Below are 20,630 nucleotides of genomic sequence, written 5' to 3'. Positions count from 1 at the left end.
AAGAGCTGCTGTGTGAACCTGAGTTTCAGATACACTTGTTTCTATGTGCAAAATCTCTGCATTATTTTGGATGCTTTTTCAGGTTCTTTTTTCTTTTTTTTTTGGTGTTTTTGTTCTTTTGGTGGGTTTTTGTTCTTGTTGTTTTGTTTTCTGCCTTGAAGGATAAAAATTGCAGCTGCACCCAACTGGTTGCTAACATACAATAAAATATATGATTTTGTGGACTTACTGCTTTGTAGGCCACAATCTTTATAGACAAATCGGAACCAATAGTTAAGTTGCACGGCCAAGGTATAGGTCTTCTTTCTATTTTCTTAAACATTGCAAGACGCTCCATGCTCTCTCTGAACAAAGGAATCAAGATGACAGTAATGAACTCTTTGGTGAACTGTAATAAAATTACAGACAATACACTTCCTTCAGGGAGATGCAGGGGACTAATTGTTTCAGCTTAAATGGCGTGAAGCATTAAAAAATAAACTCTATGAATAATCGTGTCATTAACCATTGTCAGAAAAGAGAAGGAACAAAAGAGGTGGCAGAGTAGATTATTCCCATCTTGAGTCTTCATTATAGTGTGACATTAGGGCATAAAGACAGTACTATCGGTCTTATGAGGAAACTACACAATTGCTTATTAAGCATTTTACATTTCTCTATGCTCAGTCAATTAGGGCATGCAGTTCGCTGAACAACTGAAATTAGAAAAGACTTCTCCAAGTGGTGAAATGTTTTCTGCAATGGAAGCGAAGAAATAAATAATCCAGCTTCAATTAACGTGACTTTGTTTGTGTGGTAATTAACTTCTGACATTTTTTTTAAACACAGTGCTAATGAACTCATTCTTTTCCGAGCATTCAGCTAGAATGAAACAAGCTACTTCAAATATTTCTAGCCTAAACAGCATATGTGCAAGTTCATAAAATACAAGAAAGGGAATTTTAATGATCTCATACCAAAAAGTGTTTATTCAACTGCACAAATTTAAGAAATGGAGTCCAAAATTTAGAAGCTGGAAATAAAAGTGGTTTATAATACATTATCACAAAATCAAACAGGCTCAACTATTGCACTCCAGAACGGTTTCCAGCTAATGCAAACTCTATTAGATCTTCTGCTATAAAATTCCAGTGCCCAAGTGCTCAGAAAAATGTTATTTTTATTGGATAATTAGACAAACTAGTGCTGATCTCCCCTTTTTCACATTGTAATGAAGCTCAGAACGTACCTCTGTTGATTAAAAGAGTTTGTCTAGCAGAAACTAAGAACAACTCTTAAAAATGCTAATACGGAATTTCACTTATTCTACTTTTCAGCTTTCTTAGGATAAGCAGCTTGGCTTTATGTTTGTTTGCTGTATTTGTCTTGTTTGTATTTTGTTGCAGCTGTTGTTTACTTTCTTAAAACTCTAACAGAAGTATGATAAAAAGAGAAAATACACTAAACTTTCATAATGAGATCAACGTTAGACTTCCCTTTCCCTGGAGAAAAGAAGGGAGGGAGAAAAAAATGCCTTTTTTTTTTAAAGCAGAAGAGATGTCGATATGGGATTTTTACAATGAATTTGTGACAGCATCATTAAAACTACTTCAATGCACGTTCAAACAGGAACGTGAAAATCAAATACCTGAAAGTACCAAATGCCTAAAAATGTAAATTAAGCTCTATTTAAATTGTCTTTCAATCTCTTGTATTTACAGAATAAAAACACTGCCTATTATCAAAGGCTATTCAGTCACTAAAATGCTAGTAAATGCACACTTGTCTCCTCTACTCTTCAGTCATTTCTCCCAGAAGAATGGAAACAGAAGGACTCCTTGCCTGATAACCTGACTATCAAACCCTAAAACAAAAGAAGAAAATTATCTCACCTTCCTTGCATTACTAATTTATTTATAAATATTTTACCAGCAGAGATAATGAACATAGGAAAACAAAGAATCCATCTGAAATGGATTTGCACAGCTTCTTAAAGCTTGATAAGCAACTTAACTGCATCTAAAACCTCACATATTCTTTAACAACTAAAGCTTAAGTCCATTAGCTAAATGCCTATTTATCCAAAGATTTTGGATTACCCTTCCAAGTGTGGCACAAATAGAGCTTACACAGTAGCAGGGGCCTATGATAAAATACCTATGTAAAGAAGGGGCCAAGCCAGCAGAGTAGCTTCACGCATATGGATTATTCCAAAGGATAAATGGCCCCCAAAAAGGTACCGCTCATCTGCACAGTCTTTTAATGCAAAAACAAGGCCTGTTTTTTTGTTATTTTTTCTCCCCCCCACTGTAGGCTGATGCTGCTCTATAGAATAGCATGGATTATATACACAGTGATACACATTTCAGCACTAATTCACACTACCACTCAGATTATAGTTTAACTGGCTGCTGTAACACAAACCAGAACAGCGGGACAGAGTGAGGGAAGGAAACTTCACAAGTACAATGATAAATAACAATGTTAATTTAAAGGTTTGTGGTAGTTTGACAAACCAGTGAGTTACAAGTCACAAACCGAGAAACAAAGCTATCATTAAAAGCAAAGTGTTCTATCTGTATTGCGTCACAGATTCCAACTCTTTCAAAAACAACCCTATAAGATCTCATTTATAGAAGCAGTCCCTCAAAAATGTTCCAACAATGGAGATGGAGGAACACAAGTTCTTTAAATTCAGACATTAAAAAACAACATTTCTCCAGTAAAACCTGCAAGCTTTTCTACCTAGTTTAGAGCTACTGACAAAGCTCTACACTGGCAAGCAATGCAAGTTACAAAGTCATAAGATCACCTGACTTTGAAAGACATGTGGCTGTCTAATTCGTTTAATCTTTTTCGGGAAGAAATCAGAAAGTAAATTTAAAGCATTATAAAGAGGACTAATCAAGCTTACCTGAAAGTGTAAATTTCTTCCAGCCCTCCTTTTTCATCTAAAGTATGCATCAACTTCTTTACCACGTCAAGGCCTTCCTTTTGCTGTGCAGTCAATCCCTTTCTTGGCAATGAGCTTTGGTGTAACTGTGAGTATATGCTGGCACTTGCATCACCACGTCCATCAGCACCATCCACTGGAAATGGCAAACTAAGAACAGAAGCAGGAGCTGGTTTTCTTCTGAATTACAATAACCAACCAAAACAATATCTGTATCAAGAGTCACATTTTCTATGTACAAAAAACTGCATGGCTCACAAAACAGAGAAATATACTTGAGGCCTAACTGGCATTGGTAATGTCTTGAATAGACTGCTGCAGGTATTCTGGGCATCACACTTCAGACTGCCTGCAGCAAAGAATTAGGGAATAAAGACGATACAGATTTTAAAATAACAAGATCTTCATTATTTCCCTTCTCTCTTTCCTGTCTAGTCTTGCTGTAATCTTAGCTTTGGGTCCACAAATGGCTTCAATGAATTTATTAAGTTCACACTACTGTTCCTTAACCAACATAAGATAGAAGTGAAAATAAATAAGAAAAATCTTCAGAAATAAAATTGTAATTTTAATTTCCTCCACAAAATTGTTACCAGCAGCTCTTGTTAACACCCAAAGTTCTGCTTTTAAGAAAAAACTCCTATCAGAAGGCCTACAGTGTGCTTTTACCATCATGTGCAACAGCAAATACATCAGCATTACCAACAATTCCTCAGACCAAAGCCTACATCAGTACCCAAACAAGCAAGGAATTCTTGTTGTAACAGTGAAGACATAGTGTCATACATTTGCACCTCATCTAATTAACAGGACTAGGTTCACTGTAATTCATTGCACAGTTAATTCATGTAACTACGTATCACATATTGCTACACCTCTATAGAAACAAAGTACCAAATGATCACCAGGTCCTTCCTTCAAGATCATTATTAAGAATGAATACCTTCTTTTTAAAGTCACATCGTGCATAACAGTCACATCCATACTTACAAAAATTGAAGTGAAATTCCTGTTTTCTTCAAGTTAGCAACAATAATTTCCAGCTGATCCTCACTGACGGGACTACTGAGGTCTGTAAACAGTTCAATATGTATTTTCTCAAATTTCTTTCCTCTTAAAATACAAAAAAAATTACACATTTACACATAAGAAGTATTATCCATTAAGCTCTTTTCTAATTCAGTACATGTAAAACAAAAAGAGCTATTCTCTCTATCATTGCTCATATTTTGGGTAAATTTTAACCCGTCTGATTTCCCCAGAACACTTCAATTCCCCAAAATTCAGGACTCCATCTCTGTAACCGTAAACCACTACTTCTAAATGAGCAGCGATCATTTTGAACAACGGAGGTACAATGTTATTAAATACATTAAGGTTGAACTACTGGAACATCAGTTCACTGATCATTAGAAACAATCACACTTCCAGTCTAAGTCAATTTGCCCACAAGTCAGTAACACTTGGGGTGCCAACATTGTTCCTACAGCTTAGAACAGTGTTTCTGTCCTTGCACAAATTTATGTTGCACTATGCGTATTTAGTCATGTTATCTCCAACAGACTTTATTTTGCTAGACTGAAAAAAATCACCTTCCTAGTTTTTTTCTTCTTTAAGTCATGCCAATATTCATTTAAACATACTAGTCCTTTCCTATGCTTTTTAACATCTGATTCATTTTATTTTTTTTTTTTAAACAGATCACAAGAAAAGTGACACTATTTAAGTAAAGCACTTGTGCTTTGTACGATGGCATTAGTAGTTTCGGCCATCTATTGCATAGTTTCCAGTTGAATCAAAGCTTGTAGATTGTCCAGGGAAGACAGATGTTTCCTAGGGATTCTTCAGGAGCAGAATTATGTAGCATGATGCTTGTTTGGTTACTTTAAAGCAAAACATTTCCTATATTTACACAATTAGAAATCAGGTCAGCTCCAAAGCCCTAATTCAGAATTCTATTAGAAGCTTTAGGATCCATACTTACAATGTTTCCTTCTGAAGCAAGTCCATACACACAATAATTGCATCCAGAACTAAACAAAATTAAGGAAAAATCTCATTTGGAATATTAACCACATCACAGAGATTTTTTGCCTACTAAACTATCCTCTGCCTTCACCCACAAACGAAATTTCCTCCTAATTTCAAAATACTTTTATCATTTTCCTCATGCTAATTTACCTTCAAAGCATCTGCAGCTAACAATCCTTCAATAGGTTCCACTTCATCATAACTTTCAGCAGGAACATATTTTTATCATTGTGAGCAAATCAACTCACCCCCAGAAGATGGAACACGACTCTACTGCTAAGATACAGCTGACTGGCCAGGCCACACCGTTAGCTGAAACAGATTCTGCAGCCTGATGGGAATTTACAACTATCTTGATGTGGTGAGAGAAAGGAATGAAAAACAAAGAACTTAGAACAGTATTTAAGTGAAACACAAGGGAGCACTCTTCAGTCTGCTTTCTTTTAAAATTCACCTTATGCAGCTAATAGAACAAACAACTCACAATACTAAGTGACATTTGGCAAGATTAGAAATGCTTAGAGACTTGTCAGATTTAATTCTATATAGTCTGGCTTCTGATACTTCTGCTGATATGAGGTATACATGAAAAACATTTCATTTGATGCAAAAGAATAAACCGAGTGCTGCAATGCTACAATTAGAAATGCATAGCTTATTTGAGGCCTAAAACTACACTGTTACCTTCGTTCTCTTTAATTAAAAGAACACTCTATTAAAGCAATGATTCCTTAGGGCCAAGGCTATTTGTAATAGGTTAAAAGAATGTAGGAAAGTAGCTAATCTGCTTGTGACCAAACTTACAAACACAAATTAGCTGAACTTTTAACAGCCCTTATGCAGAAGCAAACCTGAGCCCACTTCACAATGCTGACTTCCACTATTCTCCTTAACTGAATCAGTTCAAGCCCTCTACAGCAAAAGGATACAGTCTGCTTGTTGAGAATCAAGCCGAATCGTACTTTGAATGTCTTCTAACAAGTCAAAATCTGGCAGCATTAGAGACCTATGTACAGTTATGTTTTGGTATTGATCCCCACTGGCGAGGTCATTCTTAGTACCACCTGTGCCAAACAAAACTACAGCAACTTCATCTTTACTCTCAGCAAAAACCTGGAACGAGAAAACACAAAGCAGAGGAAGTAACAGAGACAGGTCCATACACACCCACATTAGGCACACAGTGAGATGAACTGAGTCACAAATACCTGTCGCTGCAGAAACTTGGTTATAACCTTCTTGGCTTGTTCCAGTGAAGACTCCTCCCCTGGAGCAGAGCTGCCCATTGTGATACCTACATCCAGGCACAGCACTATGGCTGACTAGGAAAGAAACACAACCAAAAACAAGGCATTCCTTTCACAGCACCTGCTAAGGTGGCACAGAATCATTAAGGCTGGAGAAGCCCTCTAAGATCACCTCTCCACATCCCTCAGTGCCACATCCACGCGGTTCTCGAGCACCTCCAGAGTGAGTGCACCACCCCCCCGAGCCACCACATCACCACTCCGAGAAGTTATTTATCTCCAAGTTCTCATCACTAAAGTTAGTTACGATGCAGCTGACACACGGCTACGGCAGCTCTTAAGCCTAAAAACACACACGCTCCTCCAGCAGGTACTCAGCTCTGTTACAAAAGACACAACAACACAACTCCCCCACGCATCAAACGAACGAACTGCATTCGTACTACGGCAAAACCTCTCCACTAACAACACCGCAGGCCCAGCGGGAGGATGACGGTGCAGCCACTACCACACAAGGACAAGAAAAACCACCTTTCCTCCCTCCCCTATCTCTCCCCTATCTCCCCTCACCTTGCCGCCCCGCGCCATCTTGTCAGCGCCTGGAGCCTGGGCAGCGCCACCCAGCGGCGGGAAGAGAGACAGCGGGGCTGAGGGAAGAGGCGGCGCTGGACGCCATTCCGGTTCCGCGCTGCTCTTGGGTAGAGATGGACCCGAAAAAAACGAACAAAAAAACCCACCTTTTCCCCCTTTAGACCGCTAGATTTCCTCAGTGATCTCTCCAGTATTCAAAAGAACTGACAAACCATTTCTGAAGCAAACTTTAATTCCCGTTTCCTTTGGAGGTCCGCAGCGTCCCCTCACAGGTAATCATCAGGTTTGATTAATGAGCTCCATCTGGGGACGCTGGGGCTTTGTTAGCCTGGATTAAGACTTGAAGATCATCGCTGGTAAATGCTTGCCAAAATATGCCTGTGATTAATTGGCTATTTTCATTTTACAGAATGCCGGTCTCTGGGCATAAATAATAAATACGTAAAGTCCCCTGGGCACTCCCTATGCAAGGGTGATCAGCTGTCATCTCATTTGTAACAGAGTGAGTCAGACCTTGGTTTCGATGAGGTTCTCACTCATTTCTCTGCTTATTCTTTCTTGGTTACGTTTCTTTCCACCAAAATAATGAAGCCTGGATAAAAATGAGTACTCCCAGGAAGCAGCAACAAGGGGGCTGTCTTGTTGCACTTCACTGGATGCCTTTGTAAGACAGCGAGGAAAATGGCTTCCCTGTTTCCTTACAAGAAGCATTGTATAACCCAGAGAGTTACAGCTGGGCCCCAGCTGCTTGTGACAGCTCTGAGCAAATGTGAATGGGCTCAGTGTAAAATCAAGATGACTTTGCCTTTCTCCCTTTTGGAGAAACACCTGCTTGCAAACACAAGCCAGAACTATGCTGCAGACTGACACTACTTGTGATGTCTGTTTGGTAATTACTGATGGTTCCCCCAAGAGATGTATGTGTAACACGCTCTGTTTGCTTTGTTGCTTCTGTGGGAAGCACCTGCAGAGAAAAATCCCTCAAGCACTGATTTCATTCTCCTAATCAAAACTAGTATTTCACTGCGAGGATCAGCTGTAACCTGCTGCAGGTCTACAAGGTTTGTTCTCTCTCTGGCTATGACTCACAAATACTTAGAACATTGCAAAATTATGTCTCCAGTGAAATTAAAAATTAAGATATATATATTAGTTTATATATATATACGTGTATATTTTTCTGAGGACTTAACAGTTTTATCTGTTGGTCAACCTGCTCAGTCCATTTTCACAGAATCACAGAATAACCCGGGTTGGAAGGGACCTCAGAGATCATGTAGTTCCAACCCCCCTGCCTAGCAGGGCCACCAAACATACACATTTTCATTTCAGTTCATGCTATGAAAGGGAATGGGTCTGATAGGAAACACTGGAAAATTATTGGACAAGGAGAGTTAGAAAGCTAATCTCGTTTTTATAAGACAGAAGAAATAATGCATTTTATCCCCATTTTTCAGATCAGCCACTGGAGGGCGACATGATCCCAGTCATGCAGACTATTGGGCAGCACGCACCCAGCTGGCACCGCCGAAGTCAGCAACGAAATTTCTACCTAAAGGTATGGTAAAAAATCAGACAGTCGCAAAACAGAAGAAATCAAATTGTTTTATTTGTTTTTTTTTGTTTTTTTTTTTTTTTTTTATGTCGTGCTTCTTTTGGAAGCTTGATTTAAAAACTTCTTCATGTGTCTAAATCTATTAAGCTGTGTTTCTGTTGAGGATGATGTTTTCATGAGTTCTAAATCCCTGGATTAGCCAAAGCATTTCTAAAAGAGACTGTGTGAGGCCCACTCAGCCTGGTATCACAAGAGGTGGAATATTTCCCACTGCTAAATAACTGAAAACCTGACACATGTTCCTACTGTTGAAATAACTCTAGCAGACTTTTCTGGATTAGTTGTTAAATCCATTGCAACATATGATTTCTTCATTGCATTTAAGAAGACTATCAGCAGAGTATAGTTATTAGAAATAGTTTGGCTAGGTTGAACTTCAAAGCACCTGGATTCCTCAAGAGAAACCGACAGTTCGTGTCAGATACTCTCATGTCAGGGAAAGCAAAAACACAGTGAGAGAATATAAGATGGAATGTTTGAAAGAAAATAAAAGTAGTGCTTTATGAAGAGGTACTAAGTACAGAGTGAGTGTCAATAAAATGAAATGGCAACTCAGAATCACAGAATCACAGAATGACCCGGGTTGGAAGGGACCTCAAGGATCATGTAGTTCCAACCCCCTGCTTAGCAGGGCCACCAAACATACACCTTTACTAGATCAGGTTGCCCAGGGCCCCGTCCAACCTGGTCTTGAACACCTCCAAGGACGGGGCATTTATGATCAACTCAGAAAATAGGGGAAAACACATGTTGCTGTACAGAATGCAGCAAAACAATATTTTGCCCAGGAATCCTGTATTAGCTGCTACTGGGTTATCTCTGAGGCAAAATTTCATCTTGCTCTTGATTTCCCACTCTTTCACACCTCTTTTGTGCTGTAAGTTTGTGTTTGTTGCCAGTAGCCATCCAGCTGTGTTTTCTGCATCACTGGAAGGTGCTTTCATTCAGGGAGATTGTACTGGACAAAATAGCTGAGATAACTCTGTATGAAGGATTTGCTTTGTGGATGCAGAAGTATAAGCCTTTAGTGTCCTCCCTGTTTCACCTCTACTCCTCCCCCAGAAACACACATGTATGCACATATACACACTCTAGCTAATTAGCGGCCCAGATTAATCCTCATAATACAGGGGTTTGTTCCTTATCCACTCATCTGGCCCACATGAGTGAACAAGAGCAGTGATCAGCTGATGAACAAGCTGGGAAGAGAGGATCCCATTTTAAACTGCAGCTGGAGGTAGAATGAAATCAGACTGAAAGAATTTTGAAGTTTATTTAAAAATAGACAAAGCAGACGTTAATTTTCTAATAATTTTCTCTTGAAATAAATGGCAAATTTAGCCATCAGAAAAGGCCTGAGTTTTAACAGCCTCAGAGCAATCCTGCTTTATCGCTAAGATAAGTACAGTCACAACCACCAGGTGAAGCTCTTTCCTTAAAAACTGTTTTAATGTTCAAGTTCACTGCTTCAGTGGTGTGTAATTGCGCTGTAGTGGAGTCAGCATGACTATTTGCTTTCAGTTTCTAACAGTAGATCAACTGAAACATACTTGGTGAGAGCTGAAATGTCATTTAGCGGTGGCACTACACATACCCTGGGAGGATACTGCTTACTATATGAAATATTTCTTAAGGAGAGTTCATGGATGAAGAAATGAAGGTTAACGTTTCTTGTGTTTATTACACATGAACAACTCTTGCATGGATAAAATGTTAAGGAAAATGACCATTATAATGGAAGGATTGCAAAGTTAAGAGCAGCTCCCTACAAATACATCTAAATACATTCTAGAGAAAGACATTAGAAGTTGACAGTTCCATAGACAAGTCTTGTATTTTAGAAAGATGCATTGAATAGATGCCATATTCTTCCTAGCACAACTACTCCAGGAGCTGTTGGATTCATGCCCAGCACTGACACTGTAAAAATCATTCCTTTAACTCACAGTATTTGGGTTTGTTGGAATGTCATCTGCAGGTGATTCAGATAACCAGACTGGAATAAATTAAGCTATGCTTGTGTTCTGTCAAAGTGAACTAACTGGGGAAGAGAAGCTCCAAGGTGACCTGATAGCAGCTTTTCAGTAGCTAAAGGGGAGCTAAGGGAAAGAAGAGGGCAGACTCTTTAGCAGGGTCTGCTGTGAGAGAACAGGGGGAAATGGCTTCAAGCTTTAGGAGGGTAGATTTAGGTTGGATATAAGGAAGAAGTCTATTCAGTACAGATGGTGAGACACTGGAACAGGTTGCCCAAAGACGTGGTTGACGTCCCATCCCTGGAGACTTTCAAGGTGAGGCTGGATCAGGCCTTGTGCAACCTGATCTAGCTGTGCACGTCCCTGGTCATTGCAGCAGAGTTGGACTAGGTGACCTTTGAATGTCCCTTCCAACTCTAAGAACTCAATGATTTTGTGAATATGCTGTTATTTTGTGGTAAGAATAACTGACTCACCTTATCGCTCTAGTAGCTTTAAGGTTTTGGCATGTATTTGGAGACAGCAAATACAACCTTGAAATACATCAAGTTCAGTGTACTTTACTGACAGAGAAACTTGTAATAAACCAAGCCCTGAGGGAACATGTTAGGATTTTCCTATCACCACGGAGAACGTTATGAAATTCAATACTTGTCCTTTCTTTGCCTTGTGAAGTTAAATTTCTAGCTGAAGGAAATGGTTGGAAGAAAGATCCCTAAGACAGAGATCACATATGGGCAGAAACATTTTATCTTGGAGGGCTTCAGGTCAAATTCACCCCGGCATACCTGTGTCAGTGGATGCAAACCACAACAGATTTTAGCTGCTGTCTGGGGGGAAAGGCTTTATGTTGTAACACACGAAAAGGAAGGACATTTTTCAGCACTGGGAAAAATACTCTGTTGGTCTGACTTAGATGCTCTCTTTATTTTAATACATTCTGACAGACTTCAGCTACTGTTTAATGACAAGAAATTAAGGAGACTGAAAGTTAATGGAACTGAGTGACCGAAGGGGATCTGAGAGAGACCTTCAAGTCTTTCTCTGGGCAGCCTGTTCAAGTGCACTCACACTTCACCCATTTATGTGTAAAGATGCTTTGGGGCCTTTTTGAACTGCGTGGCAAATTCATGTTCTCAAACACAAAACAGAAGTCCTCCATCATTAAAGAGTTTACTATTGGAAGAGAGAGCATGCTTTATTGCAAAAGACTAGCAAGCCTTCATCTATACGATATCCCTTGTAACTCACCAGATTAATTGAAGGGTTGCTTCCATGGAGCAGCCCCCGTTTACAGTTTCTGAGTGAGGAATTGCAGGACCCCAGCCTTGGGATTCAAAGCCCAGGCCTGAGAGCTTTAAAGGGTGAATTCAAGAGACATAGTGTGGTTAAAAGCACAGTTCACAATGTAACTTTCAGTCACCTCAAAGAAATGGGGTGAGAAAGCAGCAGGCAAAATTGGTACCTTCTCCCCCCAGGGGAAATAATTCAGTCACACAGATGCATTTTGACTGGTGCAAAGGAAAGATCTAGAGTAGAAGTCTATCCTGCTAGTGACCGCTAGACTATAAAATTGTTACTATTTACCTCAAAGGTGAGAAATGCAAAGGTTAATGACTTAATTCTCTGGGCTCACTACCTCTATCTCACTCCACCACACCAGGAAGACAAGTCTCCTTCACCAGCCTCTTAATTTGAGATGGGAATTCTCCATTGTTCATCTGTTATGCACAGAGCCCTGTTCCTGGCAATGTTTGCAGTAGGCACCACACCAGGAGCACCTTGCTGGTATTTCCAGCTGTTGAGTTGGTTGTGGCACAGCCATTTTGGTGGGCCCTACATCAGTTTTAAAGCAGGCAGGTCACCCTTTAGCTTGAGGAGCAGTTACACTGAGGCTGTGCTAACTCTAAGCTAGTGGTTTCATTTGGGTTTTCCAGAGATGCACGCCTGCTTTTTAAAAGAAAAACCATGTCAACTACGTTTTGCTCTGCACTAGCAGGTGGGTAGGACTGTAGTAACTGTGGAAGAATGCTGTGGGTGTCAAATAATATTTAGACATCTCAAATAAAGAACTTTATCAGTGGATTCTCCTTTTGACTTACCGTAACAGACACATCTGGAGTAATGAGGGATTGTAAGACATCTTCCCAGCTGAGCTACAAATAGCAACTCCAAGTCACAGACACGTAGATCATATTTGTACAGTTAAATGTACTTCCTATTCTGGTGCGGAAGCCAAACAGATACACAGTCAGAGAAGTTAAACTATTCATTTGTGTGCTGTGAAGTAGAAACAGAATCCAGAGCTCAAAAGTAAGACAGTTTTGGGTAAGCAGAGGTTAGTAAGAGGTAACACAGAACCATTTCAGACACACTTTAAATTGGACCTCCAAAGATAATGACGTATAATCAATTATCAGCATAGAATGACAGTGTCCAGCTCATAGCGCTGTTTTTTTTAACACAAATCAAGAAGAAGCATAAAAGCAACACCCTTCTAAGCCATATACATTTTTATTCTCCACCCAGGCCAGCAAGGGTGGGAAAAGGGAACGCAATTAAAAATTACAATCAGCAAACACACACTATCTTTACTTAAAATTTCAGACTAGAGCAGCCAGTAACACACTCAACAATCAGAATTACTGGAATTCCCTGCAGTTTGGCAGTGGCACATAAGCAGAAATTATTTCTGAGTTTCTGAAAGCAAAGGTCGAACAAGACAAAAACTTGTGCTTTCTTCTATTACAAGTGATTATGATTATATATTTTGCAGCAGGCAAACAGCTCTGGGGATAACAAGCAAGAGAGAAAGCTATTCAGAGTTGCTTTGAGAAAAGTTTGAATAAAACTTTTAAAAATAGCACCAGAACTAACCCCAAGCTTAAACTAGCTCCCATTAAAATCAGTGGCAGAACACCCTGATTTCAGCAGGAGCAGAAGAAACTTGGTTAAATGTAATAAAGTAGAAAACATGTGATTAATCACTCAAGAATATCTTCACAAAGATGGCCTCCAAATGGTTTCGCTGTACTCAGAAGCACAGCTGCCACAGCACAGGGAAAGCAATACAACTTCTCTGGTGCTCCTTTGTGTTTACATAGCAGTAAGAGGCACAGATTTGGTTTTGTCTCCACTCTCACAGGCTGTTTCCAAGCTTGAGAGCAAATCCTGCAGCTCAGCAGACATTTCACATAATTGTATTCTGTAACTAGCTAGTATTTATCATTGGAGCCCTCTGTAAGCCGAAGGCCCTTTGTGCTACTGACCCCAGCCTTTCATCCGGCCTTGCACAGCTGCTGTTTAGCAGTGACAGCTGAATTGGGTTTTCTCCCTCTGCAGTGCTGCATGCTTACCAGGCATCCTTTTCTTCCCCCACTTATTTGCCACGTGCTGGGGCCAATGAACACAATCCATTTCTTCCACACCAGCAGTGTCCCTCCAGTCAGAGCAGGAACACTTGCCAATGGGCCTTTCTCCCCATTAATACTTACTAAGCATCACTTCTTACCCCTCTCCAGCCACATGGGAGCCTGCTATTTCCATGGGGAGGAGTAGTAAGCAGAGTGGCTGTGGTGGGTCACTAGAGACTGCTGGCACTGACGTTGCTTATTCTCAGTTTCTCTGTTATTTCAGAGGCATATCAAGCTCCCTAACTGAAACAGTCTTGTGAAAGGTACTTCACTACTTGAGACTCAGCCAGTTAAAACCAAGAGCTGTACATCAGAAAGCAGCAAATAGCCTGGCTGTACTTCAGCACAGGAATACCTCTGCTTTGTCAGAAAAGCATAGGGTCAAGCCCACTCTTGATATTTGACTTGTACACTGCTCACATTAGTAAATCTCAAACCAGCACTAAAAACATTGCTTTGGCAGGACCTCCCAGACCAAGGATGCAACAGCAACTTCACCTATTCCTTAACATCAGGCCTAGAGCATCGATGGACTTATCTATCACATTCCCTAATGTTGTAGACAGGACAGTCAGTCAGCATAGCTGTGGGATCATCCTTTGAGTGCAACACAAAGCATTAACTCCTGTGACACCCCATTTCTAAATGCTTCTCTTAGACACCTAACAACTAAGAGCAGCTCCCCTTCTGGAAGGGACACTGCAGTAGTAAAACTGATACAGACATGAGTGACTGTACAGTCTGCATGGACTGCACACTAATAAGTTACCTACCTATACACATGCAAATTGTGGGCCCTTCTGGGCTGGGCTTGAGCCAGACTTGCTAGCAGCACCAGCTGAACTGGAGCGCTCAGGAAGTTTGTGATGTTTCACACACTTAACTCAAACCCCATTATAGTCCATCAATCCTCTCCTTCAATTTCCTTGTGTACTCTTCAGGCCAAAACTTCAACAGACAACTGCAGTCTGAACAAAGCATTTCTTTGCTTCTGATTTTTTTTTTTTTTTAATTTTTATTATTTTTAAACAGACTATTAAAATTTCTCCAGCCTATGGTGACCACCTCGGCCTGGCAGCCCACTAACAAAGTCCCAAAAAGAAGGAAAATCTGTTATGAAAGTGAGACACAAGGGGAGGAAAATATACAATCTATTGCTCTTCCATGTAATTAACGAGGAAGCAGGGTGTGGTGAGGCAGATTTCTGGAGCTGAGGCACTAATGCAATTTGCAGGGACATTCACCATGTTCAGGGTTGCTCTCTTTCTGAACTGGATGGTTCAGCACCTCCTCCAGAAGGGCCACTTGAAAACAAGAATGCCTTTTTCACTGAGACTTTCTCCATCTCAAGCAACTTTCAGCTTTACCTCCATAAAAAACAGGTGTCACCAATCAACACATACACTGCAGTGACATCCAAACCAATCACATTCCTCAGAGCAGCTGTTTTTTCCTGTTTTCCCTGCATACCCAGCTGTTCCCTTGCATAAGGCTCCTGTAGCCCATTCCCCTTTAGGAGAGCACTGAACAAAGTCGAGTGTGTCCTAAGGACATATACACCTGTACCTACAGTCACCTGAGGGTGCTTGGTGAATGCTTATCCATTCCCTACACAACACATTATTGAGTGAGCCCTCCACTGCACATGGTTATAGGCCAGCAAAGATCTCAGTGTGCCTTTGTCAAGAGACCATGCTGTGTCCTCCCAATGAAAGACTGGGCACAACTGCTGCAGTGCTGTTTTTTCATACTGATGCTGTCTAAGAAGCTTACCTGCAAGGTTTGTTTATTTTTTGGAAGAACTGAACAAGGCCTCTTTTGAGGAAAACTGCACATATTTTGCAATTTAGCCTTTGCCTACAAATGAGTTCCTATCTCCTGAAGTTCATCCCCGGGGTAGAAACTTCTCTGGATCAGGAGGTCCCTGTTCTTTTCCCTCAAAAATAATGTCTCATTTTACCAAAGTGAACTTCTCAGCTCATATCTGCCACCCCAAAACAGCCCAAGCCCCACAGACCTGAATTTTCTCACTATTCCCCAGAGCTATTGTTAGCTAAGATAGATGACAAATCACTGGAGAACCATGCACCTCCCCACCCAGACCACACAAAGCTAGCACACTTGCATTCTGCGACACTTAAAGAGCACTCCCAGCCCAGCATTTTATTTGTTTTTAAATATATATATATAAAATCAGTGTCATTTTCTAGATGAAAACCACTTGTGTATGATAAAAATAGTCAGCCCAGTGACTCAGTCAGCTCAGACTGCTGAAGTATCAACCCCCTGTGCAGAGCTCTTGCCAGAGAGACTACCTGAGATATTGTCAGAATCTAGCAGCTCAACAATGCTGTATGGAGAGCAATCTTCCAAACCCAGCTTGCTGCAGAGCCAGCCACAGAAGCCCTTCTCCATATCCCTGACAGCATGCCACCAGTCCCCAAAGGACCACGATACCTGGGTCACAGCTGAGTACAGGCCAAGGGAAAAAGACACAACCATGATTATAATTGGGTAAAATATGATCAAAAAGGGGCAAAAGGTGATTTTGTGCCAGAAGGTCCTCTCTTCATTGTACACTAAGAAGATGTTGTACCACGTAATGGTTCCATAGTAGAATGAAACCACAAAGGATACTACAAAAATGACGGGGAGGCAGATGATGGTCCAGAGGACAATGTGGGGTCCTCTGTCCAACCCAACATCACATTTTTTCTTCTCAGGTACATTTTCTTTGGGAGGTTCCTTTGACTTTGCCAGTTCCTGCAGCTCTTTGTCTGTCAGTGTGACATGGATGTCCACCATCTGACCCTTCTTCTTTCCTCTGGTGATTGTTCCAGTCAAGGTGACGTATCGGCTGTCTGAAGGCATGTTCCAGACACCTACAATCACAGATAAAGTCATCCACATTAGATTTCTTTTTGTGTAGTTTATTTTGTGCATCTCCCCGAACAGAATTAGACAGCACAGATGGAGTAATAGTTAAATAAAAAGATGGAACACAAGAAGCAATGCATTTTAATGAAGATTATCACAGAAAAAGAATACCCAGTAAGGAAATAGACAGGAATTCTGGATGACAGAAATCACAAGGGAGAAGACTCCAGCATATGCACTGGGGACAACATACAAAAGAAAAGTACTGTCGGAGCATATGGGGAAGAGACAAAGTAAATGAATAAAAAATAGTAAGCCTATTTTCTCTGCTAGACTCCGACTTGTTCCTCAACAACATGAACATCTGAGGTGAATTAACAAAATAGAAACAAGACCTGGGAATAAATACATGCACATATGGAGTTATACTTGAATAGCTATTATTCCCTTTTACATTTGCACTATCTCAATCTAAATCAATTTTCAACGTTTAGAAAACCATGAAGTCTCATATTCATGAAGTCTCATACAATTACATCTGCATTTTAAGGGATCAAGAAAGGCACCAAATAGGAAAGCGTTGGGATGTGTGTTCAAATAACAAACACCTTAGCTTCCAAGTGATGTTGGTTTGGGACAGTCCCTGTAGTGGCGCTGGGTATAAACTCTTGTGTAGTTCTAAAAATATACTTCCTCCTGGACTTAATTCTGACTTGCCTGGAAGGAAGTAATCAGGTTCTTAAAGGGAAGCTGAGCAGTAGCACACAAAAACAAAAGGACGGCAAAGAAACACAAAGGTTGGGGTTAGGATCATGGGGAATGTGGTATGGCTGAAAGGCCACGAGACTGCATCCACATTTAAACCCTTCTCAGTCCACAGTGCTGACTCATAAGAGGATTAGCTGTGGGACCTGCTGCCCGCAATTCTTTCCCACAAGGGTAACTGTGACAGACATCAGAAGTGAAAGTGGCTGAGACATCCTACGATGACCTTGCAAAATAATCAGTCTTAAAGAGGAAGCTGTGCTGAGACTACACAAACAGAAGGCAAAAGCAAATCTGAGATAATGAATAAAACTTCTTATTGCAGGTAGAGCCACTAAATCTAACTGTTCCCATCCTTTCCTTAATGGCAGTTGTTTTAGACACAGAGGGGTATTTGACCACTACAGATGTCCCTCCAAGCATGTAGACACATTATACCCAAATGTAAGTAAGGGATGTGCCTTCATTCTGTTGGGGTGCAGGATTAAGAAGATTCCCTCCCACATCCGGTGCTGCTTCTTAATACCACATTGGTCTTAAGGAGTTTTATTTGAGTCAGGATTTGTCTGGCAACAGCTGGCCATACATTCCTGCCCAGGTCTACACTGCAAGGTACCCACAGACTGAGGAAGAGGACCCTCTCTTTCTGTGGCTCCCACCATCAGCCTCTGTACCAACCCCGGTAAATCTTGTGAATGCAAAAAAGGGGCTTAACAAAGCATTAATTCCTCCAAATGACGGTATTTCGGACCTTCATCCTTTCTGATCTTCAAATGGCAGCAAAAGTTCCAACCTCTTTTTGTAAACCTAACTGCACTGCCAGTGACACTGTGATTTAAGGAATGTGAATGTTCCCAGGGATACATACCATCAGTCACAGACTGACCCAGGAACTTGGAGCCTTCTTCAGAGCTCCTTTCCCCTCCTTCTTCATCTCCTTGCTCCTCTTCCACTTTATTCTCATTCTCTGACCTATACACTATTACTGACTCAGGACGGGACTCTTTCTTCTTCTTTTTCCTCCGATCCACAGTGGCTTCTCCATCGAAGGTGACAGCGGTTGTCACAGCCCTCCTCAGAGATCCATGGCGAGGGCTGTGGCTTCCAGGTTTGCTCTCTTTTGGCACTGTGTCCTCCAGCCCACTACTGCTCTCAAGCACCTCACTTGGCATCTTGCAGCACTTGTTTCCAGCCTAACAGCTCCTGCACTTAGAAGTCATTCATGCGACAACAGTCCCACAGATGCTTTGTTTTGGTAAGATGTCCTGCTGCCGATATCCAAATTATGCTCTCCATTCCCAGCCTAAAAAGAGAGAGAAGGGAGAAAAAGGGTCTATTTCCTACCGAGCGGAAAAATTTGACAGAACTTTTGTATAGAGTGTTACTTCCAATGGGTTTAAATGTCACCTGCTGATCTAATTCTTCATTACTGTCTTGGATGCATGTTATGTAACATCACCTAACCTTGATTCTTAGATTCCATTTTAAATATTAGGAATTAAAAAAAACGTATTGGGAGGGGAAAAGAGTTTATAACATTGATAAGATTAAACAAGCACAGCTTATTGTATTTTTTTAGTATGCCTCTCCAGTGCTGGAAGCAAACAGAAGACAAAGGTTTTGGCCCACACGCATGAGAATGAAATATTGAAGCCACAGATAAAAATTGAGTTAACTGATTTACAGGACCGGCCCAGCTTAGAGACAACAGCAGCAGACACGTCCTACTTTACAATAGCTGTATTGGTGCCAGCTTGTCTTCTGATTTACTGCCCGTTGTGAGGATATTGCAAAAAGTAATCAAATGATGTCAAAATGAATGATATTTCAAAATTTACTAATTTAGCATCATGCAGAGCTGTCAGACTTTAAAATATAGCATACAGGGTAGATTTAAAGTAAATTACTACTCAGATGACTTCACTGGGGGAAATTCAGAGTGACAGCAAAGTCTTCTGACTGTTCAGGGGGAAAAAAAACAATGTTTCATAAATATTTATAACAATTATAAATTATTTCTCACTCAAGCAAAACTACCAGTAATACCAAGTGACATTTATCTATGGGAATGCCACATAAGTAGAACTCGCATGATTAAACATGCATCAGTGCAGTCAAGTTCTGCTCCATGAACCTATGAGATGCAGGATTAACACTTCTCAGGATTCTTAACATTTAAAAAAGCAGCTGTGCCAAATATTCATTAAGTATTTAGGTACAAACCCGACTACAAGGAATAGCGTTTCAACAATGAAGTACTGCGTTGAACAATTACATATGTAAAAGAATGTGTTGGCCAAATGCTTCTAGAACTCCAGCAGTTTGGTTCTGTGGCCACTGCCTTGGAGAACCTGCTCTGTGTCCAGCCACCCTTTGCTGAAGAGCCTGTATATGTCTTACACCTCCCTCCCCCCCCTCCACACACACAGATACACAAACTTTTAATTGTATCATGTTAATGCTGAAGACTATGACCAATTGACAGTATATAGCCCTTTGTGGCTTTAAGAAACTCAACGATTCAGATTGTTTTTTGCATTGCAGGAAATAAATCTCCCATAGTGATCAGACAACACATAAAATGAAACCCAAAAGTCATTCTGAATATCCTAGAAGTCAGACTGCTTCTAAATCATTGGGCACAGGAACATCTTGGCCAGCTCTGCAGTATGACTGGCAACAGACTGTTTAGATTGCCATCTGAGATCACACCTGCCATGCAAAAAGCGTATGCCTGAACATCCACAACCCCAATCCCAACAGAGAATGGAGGAAAACCCATAAGGGAATTTTGCCCCTTTTGAATGCCTGTGAGAAATAACATCTCACCAAAAGAAATAACCTGCCCTAAAGCCACATAGAAGCTGAGAAGCAGCAGTTCTTTACGACAGTCTTACATCTCATCTGCCTGAGGAATGTAGCCTTTACATCTGTTTTGAAGCAGTGTGCAGATAGCCAGATTTTCATATACCACGGTATGAAAGAGCAATGGCATATGCAAGGAAATCCACAATGAAATTTAACACTTGGCTTCCAATTTCTCTCCTTTTAGCTCCAAAGCACGTCAGCCATTGACTTCAAAGACAGCAAGCTCTGACTCTTAAATAATTAACATCAGCAAGACTTCATGTTTTCCACACGTCCATTGGAATTCATGTAAGTTCCCATTTAATGTTTTTTTAAAAA

At 40.7% G+C, this 20,630-nt stretch overlaps 2 protein-coding genes and 1 long non-coding RNA gene across 4 annotated transcripts in view; 1 reads left to right on the top strand and 2 right to left on the bottom strand.

Annotated features, from left to right (window-relative positions):
* Window positions 1-6,871, bottom strand: part of XRCC5 (X-ray repair cross complementing 5) — a 41,934-nt gene extending 35,063 nt beyond the window's left edge. The window contains exons 1-7 of the mRNA XM_015868686.2: window positions 6,781-6,871; window positions 6,172-6,285; window positions 5,893-6,076; window positions 4,917-4,965; window positions 3,923-4,045; window positions 2,894-3,082; window positions 230-344 (exon numbers count right to left, since the gene is read on the bottom strand). Of these exons, the coding sequence (XP_015724172.1) occupies window positions 230-344; window positions 2,894-3,082; window positions 3,923-4,045; window positions 4,917-4,965; window positions 5,893-6,076; window positions 6,172-6,285; window positions 6,781-6,798 (792 nt within the window). The 5' untranslated portion in view covers window positions 6,799-6,871. The remainder of the gene's footprint in view (window positions 1-229; window positions 345-2,893; window positions 3,083-3,922; window positions 4,046-4,916; window positions 4,966-5,892; window positions 6,077-6,171; window positions 6,286-6,780) is intronic.
* An 87-nt stretch (window positions 6,872-6,958) lies between these two features.
* LOC107316803 overlaps window positions 6,959-20,630 on the top strand; it is a 14,621-nt gene continuing 949 nt past the window's right edge. Inside the window, exons 1-3 of one of the 2 annotated variants that reach the window (XR_001556588.2) lie at window positions 6,959-7,073; window positions 8,259-8,359; window positions 20,497-20,600. This is a non-coding gene — a long non-coding RNA (uncharacterized LOC107316803). Of the gene's footprint in view, window positions 7,074-8,258; window positions 8,360-16,525; window positions 16,634-20,496; window positions 20,601-20,630 lie in introns of those variants that run through there. The other variant, XR_001556589.2, reaches the window with a different exon arrangement.
* Window positions 12,885-20,630, bottom strand: part of TMEM169 (transmembrane protein 169) — a 14,430-nt gene continuing 6,684 nt past the window's right edge. The window contains exons 2-3 of the mRNA XM_015868694.2: window positions 18,313-18,747; window positions 12,885-16,684 (exon numbers count right to left, since the gene is read on the bottom strand). Coding sequence (XP_015724180.1) covers window positions 16,065-16,684; window positions 18,313-18,616 — 924 coding nt within the window. The 5' untranslated portion in view covers window positions 18,617-18,747 and the 3' untranslated portion in view covers window positions 12,885-16,064. The remainder of the gene's footprint in view (window positions 16,685-18,312; window positions 18,748-20,630) is intronic.

This window comes from Coturnix japonica, chromosome 7 (genome assembly GCF_001577835.2).
Source record: "Coturnix japonica isolate 7356 chromosome 7, Coturnix japonica 2.1, whole genome shotgun sequence".
Classification (NCBI taxonomy): Eukaryota; Metazoa; Chordata; class Aves; order Galliformes; family Phasianidae; genus Coturnix; species Coturnix japonica.
The sequence above is the reverse complement of the archived record's forward strand: the minus strand, read 5'-3'. Positions and strand labels throughout refer to the sequence as shown.